The sequence below is a fragment of the Engystomops pustulosus genome, chromosome 4, assembly GCF_040894005.1.
Source record: "Engystomops pustulosus chromosome 4, aEngPut4.maternal, whole genome shotgun sequence".
Classification (NCBI taxonomy): domain Eukaryota; kingdom Metazoa; phylum Chordata; class Amphibia; order Anura; family Leptodactylidae; genus Engystomops; species Engystomops pustulosus.
In genome coordinates, this window is record NC_092414.1 from 145176393 (window position 1) to 145201036 (window position 24644).

Consider the following 24644-nt stretch of genomic DNA (forward strand, 5'->3'; position numbering starts at 1 on the left):
TTTAACTACTGCCAATGTAAAAAAAAAATAGTTAAAATAGCAGTAAGCATGTGTGCGCTGTTGAACTCCCACCCTCTAACTCCTCTTGGGACTATGTGTTACAGAACCACCTTTCACATCCGATCAGCACCAGCCTGTGTGAAGCTTTCTCAGCTGATAAATATTTCATGAAGACCCTACCGCCTCCTCCCTCAGAGGGCTGGTATGCTCAGACAAGCACAGCAGATGGAGCCAACCAAGTCCTTAAATAATGGGTCAGGTAAATACATACAACATATACAGGCTGATCTATCCAAAATACTGCAAATACCAAAGGATCTCTATTATTTGTTGGAAAAATACGTTTGAACATCTGCAAAATAAACAGTGGTCTACAGAATTTGCCAAATTAACAAGAGTATACAGAATAGTGCATTTTGTTTGCGAACTAATGATATTTATTCATAGTTCTTAGTGTTAAAGGGTATTCCCATCATGGTATTCATATTTAATTTCATCTGCCATATATAAACATTTCTTCACTTGCATTATATGAAAAAATGTACCTGTTTGAAGATAATTTCTTATTAATGTAGCCATGTTATCCCTTAGAAACAAGGGAGCAGTCCTTGGATACGACCACCCATGTACCCTGGCAGCAGTGGCCATGCTATATTGAGCCCTGCCTAGCCACCTGAACTCAGCATTCATTACCACAGGATGGCTGTGGGACATGCAGCAACTCCTGGACATTTCATATGCAAAAACTATTTGTTTCTTTGTGAATCACTCCAGAAGTGGTGATTGTATCCAAGGAAAGCAATCTTGTTTCTAAGGGACAACATGGCTACAATAATGGGAAATTATCTTCTCACAGGTACATTTTTAACTGAAGAAATGTATGTATATGGGAGATTTATAAAATTAAATGTGAATGTTGAGATAGGAATACCGCTTTACTTTTCCAATCTGCCGGTGCCCATATAAATGGAAGAGTTGTCTAACCTACCCCTCTGATAACTTATATGGGACAGCTAAGATCACTATTCCTAGCAGTCCAATAGAAAAATAAAATGTGGTCTAGCATGAACAGTCTGTTCAAATACATATTTTTTGCTGAGGGGTGACTGCTAGTGGAACCAGATTATGTGACCTATGTTCGTAGGGGACCTCCTAATATTCCTGCTGAACCTATCCAAAATGTCTTCATTATAATGGCAGGTGGAAAGGTTATTGAGTAAAGGAAAAGCCTAGGAAACCAGCAGGTCCCCAAGTGGCTACTAGGCTTTTGCAATATATTCAAAATGTGACTGAGAACCTTGAGTTCAGATTTATTGACTTAGCCAAGTGGAAATGAATCATTGTACAATATGTGGATGTGCAGTGCAGGGTATTTTTAATGTTTGTTTAAAAAAAAAAATTGCATGCACACTTAATACACATTGGGGCAGATTTACTTACCCGGTCCTCTCACAATCTCCGAGGTGCATTGATGAGGATGAAGTCCGGCACGATTCTTCAAGATCGTGCGTCCATTTTCCTGCATCTGTCGGTTCCCTGCTGAGGTCTGCCGGAGTTCACCTCCTTCTTCCCTGTGCATGTGAGTGCATTGTCTTGCGACACAATTTGAATTGTAAATCCCGTGGTTTGTCGGGTAGTGCGTCCGCCACGAGCTCCATTTGCGTCGCATGCAAGTTGGCGCGATAGCGGCAAAATCCGATCGCGTGCGCAAAAAACCCCACTTAAATGCGGCGCAAATCGGAAATAGTCGGGAAACGGGACAAAAATGCGTGCGGACCCTTAGTTAATGAGCCCCATTGAGGCACATTTACTTACCCGTCCACTCGAGTTCCCCGGAAGTACATTGTCCGTGTATAATGCACCTTCTGCTTGGCCTTGATACACAATTTGAAAGTTAAATCCTGCGCTCGGTCCAAATCTGTCAGAATGCTCTACATTAAATGCTCAAATTTGGTAACACTGGATAGCTTTTAGAATAATATTGCATAGATCTATTTTCAGATTGAGTATCTGATGTGTATTTATCAAAATATCCCCTTTTACAACCTTTTTTGCACACATATCAATTCTTTACGGTGAAACTGCTCATTAAACTGGTGAAACGGCTCATTAAATCAGTTATGGTTCTTGAAATTGAAAAGACTTAGGTCAAATAAATGTAATTTTTCCTGGGGAATCCGAATTTGAAATACAAAATGGGGATTCCATATTTTTAAGTTGCTTGCCGTCTTATCCTTAGGGGGTAGGGGTAGTGGGCTGAGTTTGGTATCATTGGATAGATTTTTGACACATATTTCACAAAATATTCCACTTTCCCAGAATTTTTGTTACATCCTGTATACTGTTTCCATGTGGAATAGGATTCAGTGAAACCCCAGGTATCCGGTCAACCCTCGTGGCAATAACATCTTAACACTGGGGCATTGGAGTGGATCCCAATCTATTTTGCTGTTTCTACTGTCAATAAAAGGTTAATGATTTGAAGGTAGTATACATGAGTGAGACCTTGTAAATTTTGTGAACTTTAAGGTGTTTGGCGGTTGACTCCTGCTTCAATTACATTCACCTGTATTGGTCATTACTAAAAACCATAATCGTTTCAGACGTTTTTGTTATACTGTAATTTAAAAAATTAGGGCTATTGGTTTGGCAGAAATAATTTGCAATTGGATTGAAAACTGGCTGAAGGATCGCATCCAGAGAGTTGTGGTCAATGATTCCTACTCGGAATGGTCACCAGTTATGAGTGGTGTACCTCAGGGTTCTGTGCTTGGCCCACTACTATTTAATATATTTATTAATGATATAGAGGTAGGAATTAATAGCACTGTGTCTATTTTTGCAGATGACACCAAACTGTGTAGCGTAATACAGTCTATGGAGGATGTTCATAGGCTGCAGGGTGACTTGGACAAACTGAATGTTTGGTCATCCACTTGGCAAATGAGGTTTAATGTGGATAAATGTAATGTTATGCACCTGGGGGCCAATAATCCAAAGGCAAAATATGTCCTTGGGGGAGTAAATCTGGGAGAGTCCCTTGTTGAGAAGGACCTGGGGGTACTAGTAGATCATAAATTGAATAACAGCATGCAATGTCAATCAGCTGCCTCTAAAGCTAGTAGGATCATGTCATGTATCAAAAGTGGAATGGACTCTCGTGATAGGGATGTAATATTACCACTATACAAGGCACTGGTTCGGCCACACCTGGAATATGCTGTCCAGTTCTGGGCAGCGGTCCATAAAAAGGGAGCCCTGGAGCTGGAGAGGGTTCAACGTAGAGCCACAAAACTGATAAGGGGTATGGAGGGTCTTAGTTATGAGGAAAGATTAAAACAACTAGATTTATTTAGTCTGGAAAAGAGACGACTACGAGGGGACATGATAAATGTATATAAATATATGAATGGTCCATACAAAAAATATGGTGGTAAGTTGTTCCAGATTAAATCAAATCAAAAGACGAGGGGGCACTGTCTCCGTCTGGAGAAAACAAGGTTTAATCACCAGAGGCGACAGGGCTTTTTTACTATGAGAACTGTCAATCTGTGGAACAGCCTGCCTCAGGCGCTGGTCACAGCAGGGACAGCGGAGAGCTTCAAGAAGGGTCTAGATGCCTTTTTACACCTAAATAACATTGATTGTTATGCTATATAGGATTGTTTCCCCTAAATCCCTTCCTCATCCAATCCCTACCCTTCCTTGGTTGAACTTGATGGACAAGTGTCTTTTTTCAACCGTATAAACTATGAAACTATGAAAATGCTAAACAGACACTTCTTCATTATGTCCAATTTTGATTCTTACAATCAACTTTAGACATCAGTGGGCGCGGGTCCCGATTCTAGAAACAGGAGGAGGACCTGGGTCAGGGAGACGGGGATCCAGTTCATTACCGCTTCTCCCTTCTCCACTCCTCACAGCATTGTGCTCAAGGAGCTCAATGCACGGAGGAGCAAGGCTGGGGCTTCCACTGGCCCCATAGACTCGGCGGTCACTTGACCGCCGGTTCTAAAGGGGTTAACCAGAGCCATTAGACCTATTACAGCTCTGATCATAATCCACACTCACAGGTGGTGGTTTTCCTCTGTAACTAAGGCTCTTATAGATGCCTCAGATACAGGGGAAAATTTGTAAAAGAAAAAAAATAAAGTAAAGTTACCGTATATACTCGTGTATAAGCCGAGTTTTTCAGCACAAAAAATGTGCTGAAAAACGTCCCCTCGGCTTATACACGAGTCAATACTGACTAAAATTGACTAAAAAAATAATAAACTTATATACTCACCCTCCGGTGGCCCCGATGCGCAGCGCTGCTCCCCCGATGTCATCGCGGCTCCTCTTCTGGCTTCCCGGCTGTTCTTCTTCCTTCAGCGTGCTGGGCGCCGCCATGCTCTTCTCGCGGGCGGCGCCTAGTATGACGTCAGCAGCGGCGCGTCATACTAGGCGCCGCCCGCGAGAAGAACAAGACGACGCCCAGCAAGCTGAAGCAAGAATAGGAGCTGCGATGACATCGGGGGAGCAGCGCTGCGCATCGGGACGCACGGTGAGTATATAACTTTATTTTTTTATTCTGCTGGGGGCACAGCTGTATACTACTGGGGGCATGGCTCTATACTACTGGGGGCACGGCTCTATACTACTGGGGGCACGGCTGTGCTGTATACTACTGGGGGCACGGCTCTATACTACTGGGGGCAGGCTGTGCTGTATACTACTGGGGGCAGGCTGTGCTGTATACTACTGGGGGCAGGCTGTGCTGTATACTACTGGGGGCAGGCTGTGCTGTATACTACTGGGGGCAGGCTGTGCTGTATACTACTGGGGGCAGGCTGGGCTGTATACTACTGGGGGCAGGCTGGGCTGTATACTACTGGGGGCTGGCTGGGCTGTATACTACTGGGGGCTGGCTGGGCTGTATACTACTGGGGGCTGGCTGGGCTGTATACTACTGGGGGCTGGCTGGCTATATACTGGGGGGTCTGTGACCAATGCATTTCCCACCCTCGGCTTATACTCGAGTCAATAGGTTTTCCCAGTTTTTTGTGGTAAAATTAGGGGTCTCGGCTTATACTCGGGTCGGCTTATACTCGAGTATATACGGTAAGTTTAAAAAAAAAAAGTGAAATGTCCCCCAGGGGTCTTTTATGACCTCATGGGGGACATATAAAGTAAAAACACACACACAAAATATTAATACTGGTAACTATTCAGAAAAATACATTCACATTTCCCAATATTATAAAATAAAAATCCCCCGCTACACTACAAAAAGCATCGCCATAGTCGCCCCGTTTGCCCAAGACTATACATATGATATATCAAAACGACCGAAACAAAATAGGGAATTCTTAAATAATGTTCATCTTGAGTTAATTTGAAAATTTTAAAAAAATTACAAAAACAGACTTTTTTCCACTTTTAACCCCAAATTAAAATAAAATGTAAACAAAAGTTTAAACTTTTATTACCTTTTTAACTAACTCTATGGGTCCCGTAAAAAACACCGCAAAAAAATGTAAAAGTCACGGCTCTTAAACCGGTGCTTACGAAAATTCGATAAAAATGCCCGGTCACTGGAACCTTTTCAGGCCGCATCACTAAGGGGTTAAAAATGTAGCAACAGCATAGAACTGGAAAACTTTACTAGCAAGAAGTGACCGTTTGAATATATACTGCAGTAAGGACCAGAGAACATGATCCATAGTGTTTCTCTATGAATGTAGGAAGAGGTCTCCACGGCAGTGCTTGCTAAATTGCGGCATTATTTTTAATTGCAGTAAGTTAAACAAAAAATGCCAGAGATGATTTGTTTGGAGCTGTAGTCAGGATAAAGTGTTTTACTGTTATTGGCATAGAAAACTCATAATTCTGTATTGCTTGTATTTAGATGCAATACATTTGCTAACCAACACTTCTTTGAATATATTTTGTTTTTATCTAACTTGCATTTAGAAAAAAATAAATTTTGGGCTGCCACCTAGTGTGCAAATGAAATACTGCTCTAAATGGAGATGCTGGCGCCAGACAACTTTTTATGAACAACTGGGTATTTAGGCTGCATGTACTGTATGTTTCTAATGTCACATGTGTGAGATAGGAAAAAGACTTTTTATACATTTTTGTAACTTGTCAGAACCAATAGGTACAAAGTTTGAGTAAACAGACTAATAGTGTTACAGATATATCAACAGCTTCAGACACAGGGGCAAATATTGTCTGAAAATAAAAAATATTCCCGTAGGGGAATTAATATGAACCAAAGAGAATTGTATGGAGGATAATAGGCAATGTTCAGAGGTCAGACTTGGTAAAAGTGAAGTGTGCGATTAAAAAGAAATAAAGATTCACATAATTCTCCTGTTGTGTAGCAGTGTGGAGATATTGTGGGTTATTTATCATACCCGAGCGCCGGAGTATGATAATGACGCAGCCTTTTCTACTCCGACCTCTTGAAGTATCGGGTGGCCGGGCTGTGCAGCGACTATTTCTAAGCCAGGTCCTACTTTCATTATTGAAAGTTCGCACTCTGCAACTTGTATACAGGTGCAGGGCCAACCCAGCCGCCGTTGATGCCACCCATTCACGACTCTCCATTCTCAAGCGGTGGAGAGCTAGCAAATCGCTGGACTTTGCAATCATTGTTAGTGCTTTTACGCCAGTTTTCTGGTATAGAAACCCTGATAAATTTACCCAAATGTCCATATAATACAGAGGTACTTACTATTGTTATATATACTGATGATACAATGTTGAAAGATTTTAAAAAATAATGTTAATTTTGTGTCTAGCAGAGTACCTACACTTGGTTTAATCCTTTAACCAAGTGTGTTTTCTTTGGTGGAGAATAAATAAAATATTTGGTTATCAATCAAAGGAATTTTTTCAATTTTTCTAATATTTTTCATGCGGTAGATTAAGTTACAGTCTAATAGCACACTATTACTATTTGTAATTGTTTTTAGTAGTGTGAATTGAGTCATGTGACCTTTTGTTTTCATGTGACCATCTTCACACCTGTTTTGAATGGAACAATCAGGCGTGTTAGCCAGGTGTTTTAGCTTTACAAACACAGTTCCTGTCGAAACGCGTTGGTCGTGTGCTGCTTGTGGTGCTTTGTACCATTGCCCTGTAGTAAAAATATGAATGTTATCCTGACACTGGAGTACCGGACCGTTCATTCCCTTTCTAGAAAAATAATATGTTATCTTTATTCTATGGATCACTACGGATAGGTTTTCATATATTTTTACAATTTTACTGAAGAAAAACTAATATACAGAAAATCCATTTGTTTTAGTATTACCATTTTTCTGGAGACATAACTTTAGTATTTTTCGTCTGACAGAGCTGGTTGAGGGCTTATATTTTGCGTGATGAGTTGTTCTTTTTAGTGGTACCATCTTGTTAGCTAGTGCCAGAAGCTGGACGTAATAGTATGGCACGGGTCGGGAAGTTACCTTGGACTGTGCCATATTATTACGTCCAGCGTCAGGAAAGTGTTACACGTTCCGAACTGTTCTCTTGATATGTAAAGTAAAGCTCCTGGTTCAGAAGTCGCAATTCCAGAGCAGAAATGGCCATTTCAAAAATGGTTCAGCTGCCATTCCTGTCTATAAAATTGCCACAGTTGGAGGGTCATGTGATCCTAACAGCCCATGACCAATCGCCCTCCCAGGACCTCCCAGGAAGGGGTTTTCCCGCAAAAACAAGTTAGGCCCTATCCACAGGTCTCAGTGCTGAGACCTCCACAGATCGCGAGAATGAGGGGTCCGACAGTTGGGAGATTGCCGAGCGCCGCGCTCACAAATCTCCATCAGCTCCATAGAGATTAATGGAGCAAAGCGGTCATGCGCGGTTGTCTGCTCCATTAGTCTGAGGAGCGGCGAGGCGTCAGTCGGACCCCTCGTTCTTGGGATCTGTGGGGGTCTCAGTACTGCCCTGTGGATAGGGCCTAACTTATTTTTTGGGAAAACCCCTTTAAGTTTGTATTCATGAATATTATCATAAGGTCCTAGAAGGGCAATTGGTCATGGACAGACAGAGATCACATGACCCTTCAACTTCAGCTATTTTATGGCCAGGAATGGCAGATGATGAAGTAAAAAAACATTTCTGTACTTTACATGTAAAGAGAACAGTTCAAAACCTTTAATAGATGTACAATGGAAAATTACCTGATATAAATTATCCAACATTTAAAGTGCCCAACTCCTTTAAGCTTATTTTTTTGCTAATTGCTTTATAGTATATATAGAATCTGATAATCTGTGGAAGCTGATGGTCCATACAACTTAATGATGCGTTCACACGACAATATTTTCCTGACGTCTATCTGGATTAAAGGGCATGTTGTTTCTTTTTTTTCTCTCCTGACAATGCCACTGAGAGAAAAAAGATGTAGAGGCCACTCGTTGCAGTGAGCTATTTTGTCCCAGTTTGTTCAGATTGAAACTATGTGAACATTCTAAAGATCTGAAATCTGCTTTCCACAGCTGCCAAAGGTCATAGAAGGAAAGGTCGGTCTAGGAGTTTTTTTTATTGATGACCTGTACTTGGTTCTTTTTAATACCATGACTATTCTCTGCTAGGAGCTCCCTACAAGAAATCATCAACTGCATCAGGAATGGAGAATTGTATCTCATTATATTGATAGGTAGAAGTTTTACATATAGTAATGTGTGTGCTGCCATCTACTGGTGTTTTTCATATATAGCAGTGATAAGCTCTGTTATCTTGTGTGTTTATTAATAAAGTTGTTGTTGCTATATCACTTGGTCTGTAGGAACAATGTACAAAGGCCTGAGGGGATGGTTTTCTCAGAGTGTAGAGCACAACCTCATCCACATCTGGGGTGAGGAATAAGTATTGTGTTCTTCTATAGCAGCTTCAGGCCTTCTCACCCACACGGCATGGCCGCTGCCAGGCTCAGCTTTGTCACTGCCACAACAAGCCCTTTGTCTGATGACCAGAATATAATGATGTGATCTCTATGAGGAACTGATGACAAACATGAAGAAATCCTCACATGACAGTAGGCGGTAGAGCATAAATTTAGTACAAGATGGGCAAGACAGTCTTACTCTGAAATGTATCATTCAGCATCCAGACACTTGGATTAATCTAACGCAGAGCTTCATTGTAGCCACCATATCAAATATTTTCATCATATTATGATTATATCAGCAACACAACACACTGCGATACTGCCATACAGTGACTAAATACCAGCATTTAACTCCAAACCCTGTTACTGTACGCATTCACACTAACGTGTACCTACTGCAGCAAGGCGCACAGGAGAGGAGGAGGTGGTGAGCGGTGCTCAACCCCGCCCCTCTCCACTGAGATACATGGCGCACAGCACAGTAATTCGGAGAAGGATAGCACAAGTTCTATCTTTTCCCCGGGTACGGAGATGTACGGTGCCGCACATGTGCAGCATCGTACTGCTCCCTACCGTTCTGTGCGCCCATTGCCAGTCTATGGGGATGTATAAAAGGCAGCCATAAATATGACCACCAAAGGTCGTGCACCGGTCATGTGAATGTAGCCTAAGGTTGTATGGGCTAAGTCCTCTACATACAGGGCAGGTGTCTGCTGTATTATACTAACAGGAAACTGTTAAAATAAAGTACTATTTCAACTAGTGATGGGTTACTTGTGAGCGATGGCAATCAGCTTACCGCAGTGAGCCAATGGCTCAGTTAACACCGCCCCTAAGTGGCTCACCACGCCCCCTTTAACCCAATAAAATTGGGTTAAAAGTGGTGTGGAGTGGGGGACTGGCTGGACTGATGCTCCCTATTATATATTTAATAGGGAGCCGTTCAGGAGCCAGAAGAGCCGGCTCTTCTTAGTGAGCAGAGACTAATGAGCCGGATCACTAAGAAGTGGAGCTTCTTAGTATGAATCGTGTAGCAATAATTATGGAGCGTTTTGCTCCATTTAAACTCTATGGTAAATAAAGAAAAATCCCTCACAACGATGCAGTGAATACACATTCAAACATGTTGGTAGTAATTTCCCATTGATCCATGAACATCTATTTCCAGAGTCTGAAGGTGGAGTCGTTCTAAATTCAAGCCATAATGCTGACTACCTTTTCAGTAGCGATGCAGCTCACTGTGACACTCAGAAGTAAGTATGGTGTTATAAAGACCCATCAGAGAAGTTCATAGAGGTCAGTGCTGGTGATTCTAGTTCTTTTGTCTTTTCATTTTTTTCCCTCAGAATATATAATAGTGTGGAGTACATTGAGAACAAAGTTACTGTTTTTCATGCAAGCTTCCTGAGAACACACAGTCAAATGAAAACCAAAACTTTGATGACACTTGGGCACTTTATTCTTCCTCCTCCCTCTCTTCATGAAGGTTGGTATCTCTATAAATTTGTCTTTAAATCATTAATCTTACTTTTTGGATAGTTAGAGCAAAGATAATTTTACTGCAGGCATAAGATGTATAGGTGGACATTTATCAGTGCTTCTACGGGGTTTATCATATTTCGGAAATTTTCCCCCACAATGTTACTTGAAGGCAAGTTACTCAAGTTGTTATTCCAAAAAAGTTCAACCGCTACAGTACCAGTTTCTCAGCACTCCCACATTGTGCATGCGTTCTGTGATGTTTCTGTTTCTCAGCTATTTGAGTAACCCTTGTCAGGAAACAACAAACATATCATAGATTCACAAGACAGAAGGAATAGTTGTAACAGAGTACTCAGGGCAGAAATCCATGTTAGTTGGATATAGCACCATGATTCATCACAATGAAAGCAGTTAGGATGCTACAAACCAGGGAATTACATGGAGACACAATCAAAGGTACCAATAAGGAAGGCAGAAGTTAAGTCTAGAAAAAATGCCATCGTCAAGGTGTGAACCAGGACATAAGTAAGGCTGATGGTTCTGCCCCTTTGCATTGTTAATGCCCCTGTAGAGCTCTCTTCAGTATTAGTGCTTCCTTACTGCACCTACGCAGTGATAGAGCACCTTAATGTTCCTGTACATTGCCTCCCCCCCTCAAAAAATTAATGGATGAGTTAAAAATACAGGCTATTGGCACCCTGTGACCTGCTCTGTCAGTGCCACAGGCAGGTCAGCACCAAGTGTCAATGCATCATGCTGGCCTACGTCACATTATGGGAGCTTATGACCATAGCCATAAATGAAGTGTGATGCAGGGTGATAACTATATTAGCATCCTCAAGCCTTTGATAAAATTGAAAGTAAAAGATATTTCCCATCTAATCTATCTATGACATATACATAAGAAATATCATAAATAGCAGATAGATGTCGGCCGTATCTCTTAAGACCTGCAACTAATACAGGAAAGGTAACGACTGACTAGAGAATACGGAACACATGGGCAGCTCCTTTCCATTCAGGATTGTAGAAGCGTCTAGCGTATATTCTCAGCTGTTTTGTCGCTTCCATATTGTTGAATGAAAATTGGGCATGCATGCGCTGCACACTCAGCATTATGCTTGGCTGCTGGAATGGGATCAGTGGACCCCTGTTCCCGAACTAGGTGCAGGTCCCAGATATAGTATGTTATAAATAGTCTAGATGGGAAACCCATTAACAATCGAAAGGGGCATTACCATTATACTGACACATGTGGCCCAAGTGTGTCAACCAGTGTCCCTGACTCCGCATTGTGAGACTCCTTAATTTTAATTCCAAGAAAGAACCAGTCAACGAAAATGCCATAAAGGCAAAAAGCCTTTTCATTACTACTGTATGCTGGTTTTAGTAATGTTAGAATGATGGCGCGGGAAGCTATCACAATTCTGCACTGTTACTAATGGTCAATGAATATATCAGATTTATTATTGTATATTTTTGCTATGCGAATATCCTTTTTCTGTTATATCATTAATCATGCAAAAAATGCTAAGTATTTTCCCTAATTGTGAACAATCATAACAACAAAACACAAAAAAATTCTCTATAAAAGCTACACCTGAACGTACGGTACCCTCAAATATACAGGCAGTCCCCGGGTTACATACAAGATAGGGTCTGTAGATTTGTACTTAAGTTGAATTTGTATGTAAGTCGAAACTGTATATTTTATAATGGTAGATCCAGACAAAATTTTTTTTTGCCACAGTGACAATTGGAGTTTAAACATTTTTTGCAGTAATTGGACCAAGGATTATCAATAAAACTTCATTACATACACTTTACAGCTGATTATTGCAGTCTGGGACTATACTAAAGCATCCAGAGAGCTTCACCAGAGGTCACAGTGGGCAGAGGGGTCCGTCTGTAACTATGGGTCGTCTGTAAGTCGGGTGTCCTTAAGTAGGGGACCGCCTGTATTGCAAAGAAAAGAGAATAGGGAACAAGGAAACTTTTTATTTGAACTGGAAAACCAACATCATTTCTTTTTTATGGCAGAGATACGAAAGGCAATTGGTAATTTTATTTGGGAACAAGATGACTCCTCACATAGCCAGCAGGTAAGTAAAAATCAGACCCTTTATAAAGAAAAACGTACCCATTTCAGGGCTAAAATAATTATTAAACTACAAATGGACACAATCACCTATTCGCATTCAATCCTACAAGTGTCTTCCAAAACAAAATAATGAACATATTGGGGGTCATTTATCATTAAGCCAGCTCATTGCAACAGCTCTATGGGGCAGATTTATCAAGCTGTCTGAAAGTCAGAATATTCCTAGTTGCCCATGGCAACCAATTACAGCTCAGATTTAATTTTACCAGTGCTCATGAATATTTTAAAGGAGCACTGTGATTGGTTGCCATGGGCAACTAGGAATATTCTGACTTTCAGACAGCTTGACAAATCTACCCCAATGTCTGTTTTTGGAGCGCATCATATTCATTTAAGTGGCTATGGCTCTTTAATAAATGTTCGTTTGCTCTAATTGCGTTTTTTAAAAAACGTCTGTTTTTTGCAAAAGTCCAAAGTCATGAATCTGGCTTTTTCACAGTGTTGCACTAGCAGCAGTTCTATGTTAACTTCAGATTAATGGAGTGGCGGGAAAAGTAAGACTTTTTAGCTGTGAAAAGTCCCAAAAAACCTCAACCACATTTTTGAGACTTTTTATTGGAAAACCAATAAATAACCCCCATTATTACTATAAATAATAATAATAATAATTCTTTATTTATGTAGCGCACACAGATTACGCAGTGCTGCACAAATTGGTCCCTGTCCCCATGGGGCTCCCAATCGAATCAACATACCAGTATGTTTTAGCGTATGGAAGGAAACCAGAGGAAACCCACGCAGACACGGAGAGAACATACAAACTCTTTGCAGATGTTGGCCCTGGGACTTGAACCTAGGTCTCCAGTGCTGCAAGGCTGTAGTGCTAACCACTAAGCCACCGTACTGCCCTGGATATACATGGATAAACAAAAATGCATCTGTGCATTCAAAAATGGATTTGAATGAAACTTTGGAGGGTTTTACTACCGTGTTTCCCCGATTATAAGACACCCCCGAAAGTAGGACGTAGCGGGGGTGTTAGGGGGGGTCGTCTAATGTAAGACGTACCCCGAAAGTTAGACGTACCTGCAGGGGGGATTCCTATGCAGGTACCGGGAGCGGAGGGGGAGATTGCTGGCTGCAGTCCGATGTCGGCCGGCGGGGGCAGGAGCCCTATGCAGGTACCGGGAGCAGAAGGGAGATTGCTGGCTGCAGTCCGATGTCGGCCGGCGGGGGCAGGAGCCCTATGCAGGTACCGGGAGCGGAGGGGAGATTGCTGGCTGCAGTCTGATGTTGGCCGGCGGGGGCAGGAGCCCTATGCAGGTAGCAGGAGCGGAGGGGGGATTGCTGGCTGCAGTCCGATGTCGGCCGGCGGGAGCCCTATGCAGGTAGCGGGAGCGGAGGGAGGATTGCCGGCTGCAGTCCGATGTCGGCCGGCGGGGGCAGGAGCCCTATACAGGTTCCGGGAGCGGAGGGGTGGGAATCGGAAGTAGGAGATATGTGGGGGTGGGTTGGAGCCGGTCAAAGGGTGGGCGGGAGCTTGATGCTGGCATGTGCAGCCTCTGATTGGACCAGTGGCTCCACGAGGAAGGAGAAGCCACCGCTCTACCCAGCACCGCAGAGGAATTGATCCCATCGCCATTACAGTTCCAGGTACAGCAACCCGATGGGAATATCCAATTTAAGACATCCCCCGAAAGTAAGACATAGTGGGACTTTTGAGTGTAAAAAGAATGTAAGACACTGTCTTACTTTCGGGGAAACACGGTATGCCTCTTCCACCAGTTATTTGGTGAAGGCCCATCCCTGCCACATTGGGCATAACATAATTTGGGGGAAACTACAGTTGAAAGGATAATCTAGTGCTCCCCAGCAATAGCCAGAAATTACACTCAACTTATGAGACCAGTCTCTACTCACTGGGATGTCTCAAAACTATCAAAATGTAGGGCAGACATTTAGATGCATAGGATTTCCCTGCAAGCAATCCAGCGATGCCCATCTGTGGGGCTCCCGGTTTCTGTGATGAGATGGGAGGCACAAGACCACTACAGCCTATCAGTGACTTAGAAATGGCAATCCATTGATACTGGCTTCTGGATCAGCATCTATAGAAAGTCATCCCCAGCTACTGTTTGGCTGAAGCGGTGCCTTTGTCTGGAAATGATCCTGACAGAGGCAGATGTCTGTAATGCCTGGATGGCGGATAATGAAACAATGGGATCTGCTAGTGCTTATCAGCAGACCCAGGCAAAATGTCTTAGAAGTGAGCCCTAGAGATTTGTCTAGTGGTTAACAACTTCTCACCAAGACATACACTACCCAAAAGAGGTCTCTAAGAGCCTTTTTATAGGGCAATGGAGGAAGACCTTTTACAACGTCTTGTGGCAAGACCTAGCTTCTAATCATACCACACTTATTATCCTTTACACCTTTACACACATAACTATATGTCTAGTTTTACAGCAATACAAAATTTTGATCCGCGTATATAATATTATTGACCACGTGTGGTATATCCTTTCATCGCACCTTCACTTCAAGTCAAGCCCAGAAGTATACTACCCATATACTTTTCTCAATCCCCACAATAGAAATGAAGGCCTGTTATAACACATTAATATGAAAAACTTTTTCATTTACCATATTTTTTAGATTATAAGACTTTTTAGTAGACAAACTTTTTTTCTTGTAGTCCGAAGGTCAGGAGGATCCAGCACTGCCAGAGCCTACTGAGCGTTGTCCTGGAGTGAATGTAGCAAAGCTGTGTGTGAGTTAGTGGATGTAGCAGAGCAATGTGTGTTGTGCTTGTATGTATAAAACAGGGAATTTTACTTAATGTCTGTCAGGCTCGGAGGTAGTGGATCCTCTGTACCACCCTGGACGATGACACAAGCCAACACCCGGGACCGGAGTCTAAATGGTACCCGGTTTTCACCAGAGCCCGCCGCAAAGCAGGTTGGACTTGCTGGGGCGTGGTATCAACAGGTTGTTCCACAGGCGTGACTTGTCCGCAGTGGCAGTCAAAGTCGAGGTACAGGAACGGCAGGCAATCTCGTAGTCGGGGACAGGCAGGAGGTCAGGACAGGCAGCACAGGATCAGAGTCAGGAACGTAGCAATAGGTCAGGGCAGGCAGCGGAGGAGCGTAGTCAGGAACGGAACAGGGGTCACAACAGAAAATCACAATAACAGCGCAAGGCATTAACCACATCTTTCTCTAGGGCGCGAGGCACAGAGATCCAGCAGGGTTTGCAGGAAGAGGCTGGCTTATATAGAATTTGTGAAAATGACCAGCGCCAATTAATGACACAGTGGCCCTTTAAATTTATAGAAGCCAGCGCACGTCCCCTAGGAGTCGGGACACCGTGAAAGGGGGCGAGACAGGAGCTGAGACGGTTGAGCTGCCCTGGCGGGGGCAGAGGAGCACTGGTGAACCCACAAGGCGCGATATGTGTTGCGGGACCACCCGTGACAATGTCGTATATATTTTTCCTCTTTCTTGGATGACTAAATCTGGGGTGCTTCTTATAGTATGAAAAATATGGTAATCATTTACCCCTTTTCATGCATCTTTTGTAACAGAAATCCAAACTCTTTACTTTCAGCAAAGCGATGAAGACGATGAGCCAATGAACTCAGAAAATGACCAAAGGTAGATTATGTATTTTAGACATCATTATATTGAGAGCCAGATGAGCTACATGGAAAAAATAGGTGCTCATACTGCAAAAAAGGTTAAAGAGATAAAGATTGAGAGTCAGCAAACATTAGAGATTACTCATTTCTCTTCATCACACTAAAGGAGTCTTAAAGGTTGCTGTCAACATCATTTTCTTTTCTGGTTAGCCATTAAAAGGTATTAATAATCTAAGACTCAAAGGCTAATTCCACACATAGCTAGAATGGGTATAGATTTTACCCCAGTAGTAACTCCACAGCTATTCTTAAGCATCAAAAATTTGGTTACTTATGTATTTTTATGCCAGGTATTGAATTGCAAAGGCAGAATTCTGCAGAAGGATCTGCCGCAATGAAAACGGCAGTCTGTCAATTATACAACTTCTAGAGAAATCTTATTTAGCGGCAGATTATTTTGCAATATGCGTTGTACGGTGCGCACGACACAATTCTGTTGACTCACCGTATAAAATATGTTGTAAACTCCGACTAAGCACTAATATGCCCCTTTAGGTGCACATTTTTTTTGTCTTGTCAGCACAAAACTGCCACTAACACTTCATAAATACATGTGCAAGCTCCAAAGAAGTTCTTTTTAGGGCAAAGTCTGACAGAGTACTGGCACAGCCAGTTTCATAGATCCTGGCCAAAATGTTGTCTGTGGACACTAGAGATGAGCAGGATTGCTTTTTAAGTTTGGGTTTGTACACCCTACATCTTTAACTTTTCTAACTTTTAAATAATATTGCAGAAAGATTTTCTTCTTTTATAGAAATGGTTACCCAGAGTGGGCATAACAAATGTTTTCTAAGTGACCTGTAGTTTCACACCGCCCACAGATCACGAGAATGGGGGTCCGATGTACCCCAATCAGAGTCCTCGTCACTCCCCAAGATGAGCGTAGCAGCCGGTTGCACATGACCAGCTGCTCTGGTCATCTCAGGGAGAAACTAGGAACCATCGGACCCTGTTCTCGTGATCTGTGGGGGTTCCATCACCGAGACCCCACCAATCAGCAAGTTAGATCCTATCCAGTGTGTTTTGTTGGAAAACCACTTTAACTAGAGTTATCCCTTTGAAGTTGAAGTTGGGAAAAGTTGTATCTGCATTGTTTTCATTAATGATTCTGGTGATCTCAATAATAAGCAATAATTTTGGAAATGCGAATGGAGGTCAAGTGCTCACAAAAGAGCATCTTTGTTTCTTTTGAGTTGAGTTTCCATGTTCAGCAGTTTGCAGATTCAAAACTAGCACATTTAAAACACAGCCTAAGGCTATAGGTGCCCGGCGTTGGTATACATGTGTTCCCCATAATAACGGCCAGGTGTCGTGCTTTGCTATGGAGAGGGGAGGGGTCTGCAGCGCTGCCGTAAGGTGTGCAAGTAGACTTCATGTATGTTTTAGTAGTTGATTTTTTATTATGCATGTCTTCATTAGGATAACTAAATAAATACAGATTGAAGCTGTAGATATCACTAAGACATTTTTAAATGGTTTAACAGTTTTAGTATTGTTATATTTCATCAATAGACCTAACATTGTGACACTCCCTGATGTACACCCTACCAGACAGGATGAGGATGAGAGAACATTGAGTTGCAGGTAAATACCTTACATTATTGCTGCAATATGCAGCAAAGACTTACCAGCTTTGGAGGCCCTCTCCATGCACCGAGACCTGACGCGTGCTGCACAACTACGGCACGCGCCAGTAGGGGGTTAAACCTGACAGGGCATACATGTGGTGTGAAGACCTTTTCTGGTGACTACCTCTTGAAGCTCATCAAGAGAATGCCAAGAGTGTGCAAAGCAGTAATCAAAGCAAAAGGTGGCTACTTTGAAGAACCTAGACTATAAGACATATTTTCAGTTGTTTCACACTTTTTGGTTAACCCCTTCACGCTCCATGGCAGATATATCCGCCACGGAGCTATGAAGGGTGTATGAAGAGGGCTCACGGGCTGAGCTCTCTTAATACAGAGATGGACTTTGCTGGCTCTTACCTCTGCATCTTACCTCCGAACGTCATCGGGGGGCGGCGATCGGTTGCCATGGTAGCCTTGGGTCTTCATCTGACCCGAGGCTGAATGGCTTCTGTGTATTCGTTACAATGAGCCAGTGGCTCATTGTAATGTATAATGTGCAGAAATGCCATTTACTGCGATACAGTAGTATTGCAGTATATGTTAGGAAGGATCTGACTATCTAGGGTTAATGTACCCTAGATGGTCTAAGAAATAGTGGAAAAAGAAAGAAAAAAGAAAGTTTAAAAAAATGTAAAAAAATAATAAAATATTAAAAGTTCAAATCACCCCCCTTTCCATAGAACTGATATAAAACATAATAAACAGTAAAAAATCACATTAGGCATCGCCGCGTCCCAAAATGCCCGATCTATCAAAATATAATAACGGTTATTGACGGCGGTGACCTCCGAGACAGGAAATGGCGCCCAAATGTCCGAAACGCGACTTTTACACCTCTTTACATGACATAAAAAATTTAATAAAAAATTATCAAAATGTCGCACAGTCCTCAAAATGGTAGCAGTGAAAACGTTGGCTCATTTTGCAAAAAATGACATATCACACAGCTCCGTAAACCAAAGTATGAAAAAGTTATTAGCGTCAGAAGAATGCAAATTTTTTTTACATTTTTTTGTACACATTCGTTTAATTTTTGAAAAAGTATTAAAACGCAATAAAACCTGTATAAATTTGGTATCATCGCGATCGTTCCGAACCAAAGAATAAAGTAGAGGCGTTATTTGGAGCACAGAGTGAAAGTCCTAAAGACTGAGCCCACAAGAACGTGAGGCACATACGTTTTTTTTTTATTTTTCCACATTTGGAATTTTTTCCGGCTTCCCACTACATGGCAGGGAATAATAAAAAACGCCACAGGAAATTAAAATTTGTTACGCACAAAATAAGCCCTCACACAGCTCTGTACACTGAAAAATGAAAACGTTATGGATTTTTGAAGATGGAGAGCGAGAAATGAGCGAAAATACCCTGCGTCCTTAAGGGGTTTTTTAAGTATATAATTCCACATAATTCATAGTTTTGATGCCTTCAGTGTGAATCTACAATATTTATAATGAAAATACAGAAAACGCTTTGTGTGTCTGTACTGTTTAAAGCAAAATTGCTCCTTTTATTTTCAGAGCATGTAACAAATCAAGTATATACAAGTCACGCAGTAAAACACGTTTTTTCGGCTCTCCTGAGCCTTCATCAGCTGGCGTCTTCCTCCCATGTTTGAGCTTTTAAGGTATCAGACGTTCCTGCAAAGTGTGTCACTTCCGGTAAGCTGCGTCATTCACTCTATCGCGTCACGATCAAAACGGAACCATTGTTCCTATATATTAGAAGACTTCACTTCAACAGCAAACCCTCAAAACACGGTATGTATTGTTATCACAGAAATACAAAAATGTTGACGTTTTTCAATATTATAATTCAAACATTACAATACTGTTAGTACAAGGTTAGTAACTTCACTGAACATGTTATTAGTACGTCAGTACAAGAAAAAAGAAAAAAGTTTTTTTCTAAACCACCTCCACTCTGATGTGCTCAAATATTCTGTCTGTAGGAAAAAATAATAGTTAGTGATGAGACTACATTTGGCAGATTTCACAGTCCATATTAAGACCGTGTGGCTCCAAGGTTTTTAATTCATGTATCCAAAATGCCTAACAATACAATAACAATACATAATACCATGTTTTGAGGGTTTGCTGTTGAAGTGAAGTCTTCTTACATATAGGAACGATGGTTCCATTTTGAATGTAAGATTGTTAATAGTCACATGATCAATGCCGGGTCACGTGACATGGTCATGTGATCGTGACGTGATAGAGTGAATGACGCAGCTTACCGGAAGTGACATACTTTGCAGGAACATCTGATACCTTAAAAGCTCACACATGGGAGGAAGACGTCAGCTGATGAAGGCTCAGGAGAGCCGAAAAAACGTGTTTTATATTGTTAAAGTATATCCACGAGCACGAGGGAAAGGACCTGAGTTTTGCATATACATGTACTGTTTAAAGTTAAAACACACACATATTACATATTAATGAATATTTAAAAACAAACAAATCCCCCACTACACTATACATATTATGTATGAAAACGACCGTCTCAGACTAGGGAATTTATTTATTATGGTCATTTTGAGTTCATTTGAAAACTGAAAAAATATATACATTTCTAAGAAAAAATATTTTTCTCCATTTTTTGTAACTTAAATTTAAAAAATATACAACACAAATACACATACAGAATAGGGAGAAATCCTCATCAAATGCAAACTGATCAGCAGTGATTTAATTCATAAAAAGTTGAGCCATACAAATACCAAATATAAGTATGATTGCCTGTATTTGGAATGTTTATTTTGTTATTGATAGCTATATTATGTCTTTATTAAGATACACAACTGACTGTAATCCAGAGGACATAAAGCTCCACACTCTTCATAAGTACCCAGAAAATAACATGTTTTCAGGTAAAACTGTTACGTCTTAATCACTAAGGCCCAGTTCAGATTTGTGTCAGGATTTTTAGTAAAGGAAATCAACCACTCAACCACTGCTCTTCAGTCGTTTTGAGCAGCGATCACTTCTGCGGTACTCCTGGTGAAGAATCTGTAGCACTAAACGTTCTGTTTACAGGAACGTTCTGTTTACAGAGAAAAATACTTTTATAAGTAGGCGTGCACAATTATGCATATAGTTAGTGCTGGAGTTGTTCTCCGCCTCCCTCGGACGCTTTCGGGCAATTGGAGTGGAGATTCTTTACCAGAAGCATCAGTGGGAACAAAAAGTATTTAGTCAGCCACCAAATGTTCTCCCATTTTAAATGATGAGAGAGGCCTGTAATTGACATCATAGATAGACGTCAACTAGGAGAGAGACAAAATGAGAAAACAAATACAAGAAATCACTTTGTCTGACTTTTAAAGAATTTATTTGCAAATTATAGTGGAAAATAAGTATTTGGTCATCTACAAACAAGCAAGATTTCTTGCTCTCACAGACCTGTAACTTCTTCTTTAAGAGGCTCCTCTATCTTCCATTTATTACCTGTAGTAATGGCTCCTGTTTGAACTTATTATCAGTATAAAAGACACCTCACACCTCCAACTCCACTATAGTGAAGACCAAAGAGCTGTCGAAGGCCACCAGAAACCAAACTGTAGACCTGCACCAGGGAAGACTGAATCTTTGATAGGCAAGTAGCTTGGTGTGAAGAAAACAACTGAGGGAGAAATAATTAGAAAATGGAAGACATACAAGACCACTAATAATCTTCCTCGAACAGCTGCTCCACGCAAGATCTCACCACCTGGAGTCAAAATGATCACAACAGAGAGAAAAAAATCCCAGAATCACACGGGGTGGACCTAGTGAATGACCTGCAGAAACCTGGGATCAACATAACAAAGGCTACTATCAGTAACACACTGCGCCACCAGGGACTTTGCAGTGCCAGATGTGTCCCCCTGCTTAAGCCAGTACATAACCGGGCCTTTGTGAAGTTTGCTAGAGAGCATGGATGTTCCAGAAGAGAACTGGGAGAATGTCATATGGTCAAATGAAAGCAAAGTAGAACTGTTTGGTAGAAACACAATTTGTGTTTGGAGAAGAGTGAATGCTGAGTTGCATCCAAAGAACACCATAGCTACTATGAAGCATGGGGGTGGCAACATCATGCTTTGGGGCGGTTTCTCTGCAAAGAGACCCGGACGACTGATCCGTGTCCATGAAAGAATGAATAGGGCCGTGTATTCTGAGAATTTGAGTGCAAACTTCCTGCCATCAGCAAGGGCATTGAAAATGAAATGTGGCAGGGTCTTTTAGCATGACAATGATCCCAAGCACACTGCCAGAGCAATGATGGAGTGGCTTCGTAAGAAGCATTTCAACGTCCTGGAGTGGCCTAGCCAGTCTCTAGATCTCAACCCCATAGAAAACCTTTGGAGGAAGTTGAAAGGCCATGATGCCCAGTGACAGCCCCAAAACATCACTGCTGTAGAGGATCTGCATGGAGGAATAGACCAACATACCAGCAACAGTGTGGGCCAACCTTGTGAAGACTTCTAGAAAACGTTTGACCTCTGTCATTGCCAACAAAGGATATAACAAAGTATTAAGATGAATTATGTTATTGACCAAGTACTTATTTTGCACCATAATTTGCAAATATATTCTTTAAAAATCAGACAATGGGGCAGATTTACTTACCCGGTCCATTCGCGATCCAGCGGCGCGTTCTCTGCGCTGGATTCGGGTCCGGCCGGGATTTATTAAGGTAGTTCCTTCGCCGTCCACCAGGTGGCGCTGCTGCGCTGAAAAGCATCGAAACACGCTGGAGTTCACTGGCTCGGGCTGAGTGAAGGTAAGTGCAAGCTCCGCGATAGATTTTTTGTTATAAATGCGGCGGTTTTTCCGCATCCGTCGGGTTTTCATGCGGCCACGCCCCTCGATTTCCGTCGCGTGCATGCCAGCACCGATGCGCCACAATCCGATCGCGTGCGTCAAAATCCTGGGGCAATTCAGGGGAAATCGGCGCAAATTGGAAATATTCGGGTAACACGTCGGGAAAATGCGAATCGGGCCCTTAGTAAATGACCCCCAATGTGATTTTCTGGATTTGTTTTCACATTTTGTCTCTTAGAGGTCTATCTATAATTTCAATTAATGGCCTCTCTAATCTTTTTAAGTGGGAAAACTTGCACAATTGGTGGCTGACTAAATACTTTTTCCCACACTGTATCTATTAACTACAACAGCTCAGGGTGCTGTCACAAGTTCGCATTTGATCACGTGTTTTAACAGAATCAAAATCACTAGGCCGGGTCGCATATGCGCTTGTATGCAAACGCATGCACTGGCACCCGGTTTCTTGCATTTAGGTGCTGATTGCACTGTGTGACAGCACCATGACTTGCATTCTCTTAATGAAAACTAAAACCTAGAAAATAACTAGGGATAATAAGGCTGGCATTCTTTCTTAAAGTGATTCTTCTGTTTCAGCAATTAAAAGTTATTGTTTTTATATTGAAATGTTTAGAATTTTCTAATACATTTTCTGTATGAATTTATCATAGTTTTCTAGATCTCTGCTCGCTGTAACATTCTATAGAAAGCTTCAATGTTTACTTCCTATAGTTAAAAATCATGGTCATGTGATGTCACACAGGTGCACCTGTGTGACATCACATGACCACGGACAGATTTCTATCCACAGGAAGTAAACAATGAAGCTTCCTATAGAACAGCAAACAGAGATCTAGAAAAGCCTGGGAAATCCGAAGAGAAAGTATACAATTTTTCTTTTTTACATTTAATATTTATTACATTTTAAAAGATTATTTCTTTAATATTCCCCTGCAGGTTATATTTCTATTCAACAGCTGAAGAAATTTTCAGGTGAACTGAATGATTTTTTACCTGATGCATCTGAATATTGTGTTATATATGTTCATGAAGAATGCAACAATTTTCAAGGGTTGAAAACTGTACACAACAAAACACATGTTAATTAGTATAGATTTGCTAAGCTAAATGTGCCAGCGTTTTCCCTAAATTTTCTACAAACCTGCCAGCATGCCATGCACTACATAGAAAACACGTTGTAGACTTTACCATTAGAGATAAACTTGGACAAAGTCATATGCCAAATATTTCAACAAAAATGGTCAACGTGGCTCTCCTAATGTAAATGTTAGGCAGCCTAAATGTTCAGACATGTATTTCAATTTTCTTTTTCAGAACATGAAATAAAACAAGTTGGACGAGAATTACAGTAAAGCTTGGCTGTATTTAGTACTTGCTATTACATCAGTTTAAAAGAAACCTGTCATCCAGGAGGTAATTTTTTCTTGAAGACAGGTTCCAATATCCTATGGCATGTGCATTTCAAAAATACCTTGTCGGACTATACAAATACATTTCCCCTGCTCCCTGAGTGAGGAGGAGGGATAGAGGAAAAGATGGCTCCTGGCGTTTGAAATGCCCCCCCCTGGACTCACGACATGTTGCTGGCAGAGAGCCAGGTAATGTAAAGTAATTCTTTTAAAAGCACTGAATTTGGTCATATTGCTGACAAAGGCATTTTTGAAATGAACAAGCCATAGGCTATTAAAATCTGTCTTCAGGTAAAAATGACCTTCCTGATGACAGGTTCGCTTTAAACACAATGACAAGTAATTTTGTCCTTAGTAGTTGTAATACATGTAGATTTCTCTGCAAATTCACAACTAATTTATTTTCTGTCAAATTTATACAAGATATGAATGAGATCTAAATTATGCACACAAATAATCAGAGATGTCATCTAGCCTAAACTGTGACTGTGAGTGAAAAGCAAATTAGAAGCAGAGGAGGCAAATAGACAAGAAAGTATATCTGGCACTCCATTTTTTTTACTGCTTGGAAAAACCTGGGCTGTATAGTTGATCAGCCAAACTTCTGACTCTAA

At 41.4% G+C, this 24644-nt stretch overlaps 1 protein-coding gene across 4 annotated transcripts; it reads left to right on the forward strand.

The window, feature by feature from the left end:
- The first annotated feature begins 110 nt into the window (after positions 1 to 110).
- On the forward strand, positions 111 to 23994 carry TERB2 (telomere repeat binding bouquet formation protein 2). Of its 4 annotated transcripts, none has more exons than XM_072144530.1 (8): positions 111 to 259; positions 10059 to 10143; positions 10237 to 10376; positions 12413 to 12474; positions 16080 to 16126; positions 17683 to 17754; positions 20591 to 20667; positions 23558 to 23993. In XM_072144530.1, exons 1-8 carry the CDS (start codon positions 205 to 207, stop codon positions 23707 to 23709), a joined length of 690 nt encoding a protein of 229 aa, XP_072000631.1. In that variant the 5' UTR covers positions 111 to 204; the 3' UTR covers positions 23710 to 23993. The 4 variants fall into 4 exon arrangements, with proteins under 4 accessions (XP_072000631.1, XP_072000630.1, XP_072000634.1 ...); XM_072144529.1 differs by lacking the exon at positions 111 to 259 and adding an exon at positions 8774 to 8857; XM_072144532.1 differs by lacking the exon at positions 111 to 259 and adding an exon at positions 8929 to 9037.
- Positions 23995 to 24644: the final 650 nt, after the last annotated feature.

Coding starts and splice junctions, on each gene's coding strand:
- TERB2 (XM_072144529.1), top strand. CDS start 8,794: ATGTACAAAGGCCTGAGGGGATGGTTTTCTCAGAGTGTAGAGCACAAC. Junction 16,127..17,682: donor AACTCAGAAAATGACCAAAG/GTAGATTATGTA, acceptor TTTCATCAATAG/ACCTAACATTGTGACACTCC. Junction 17,755..20,590: donor GAGAGAACATTGAGTTGCAG/GTAAATACCTTA, acceptor GTCTTTATTAAG/ATACACAACTGACTGTAATC.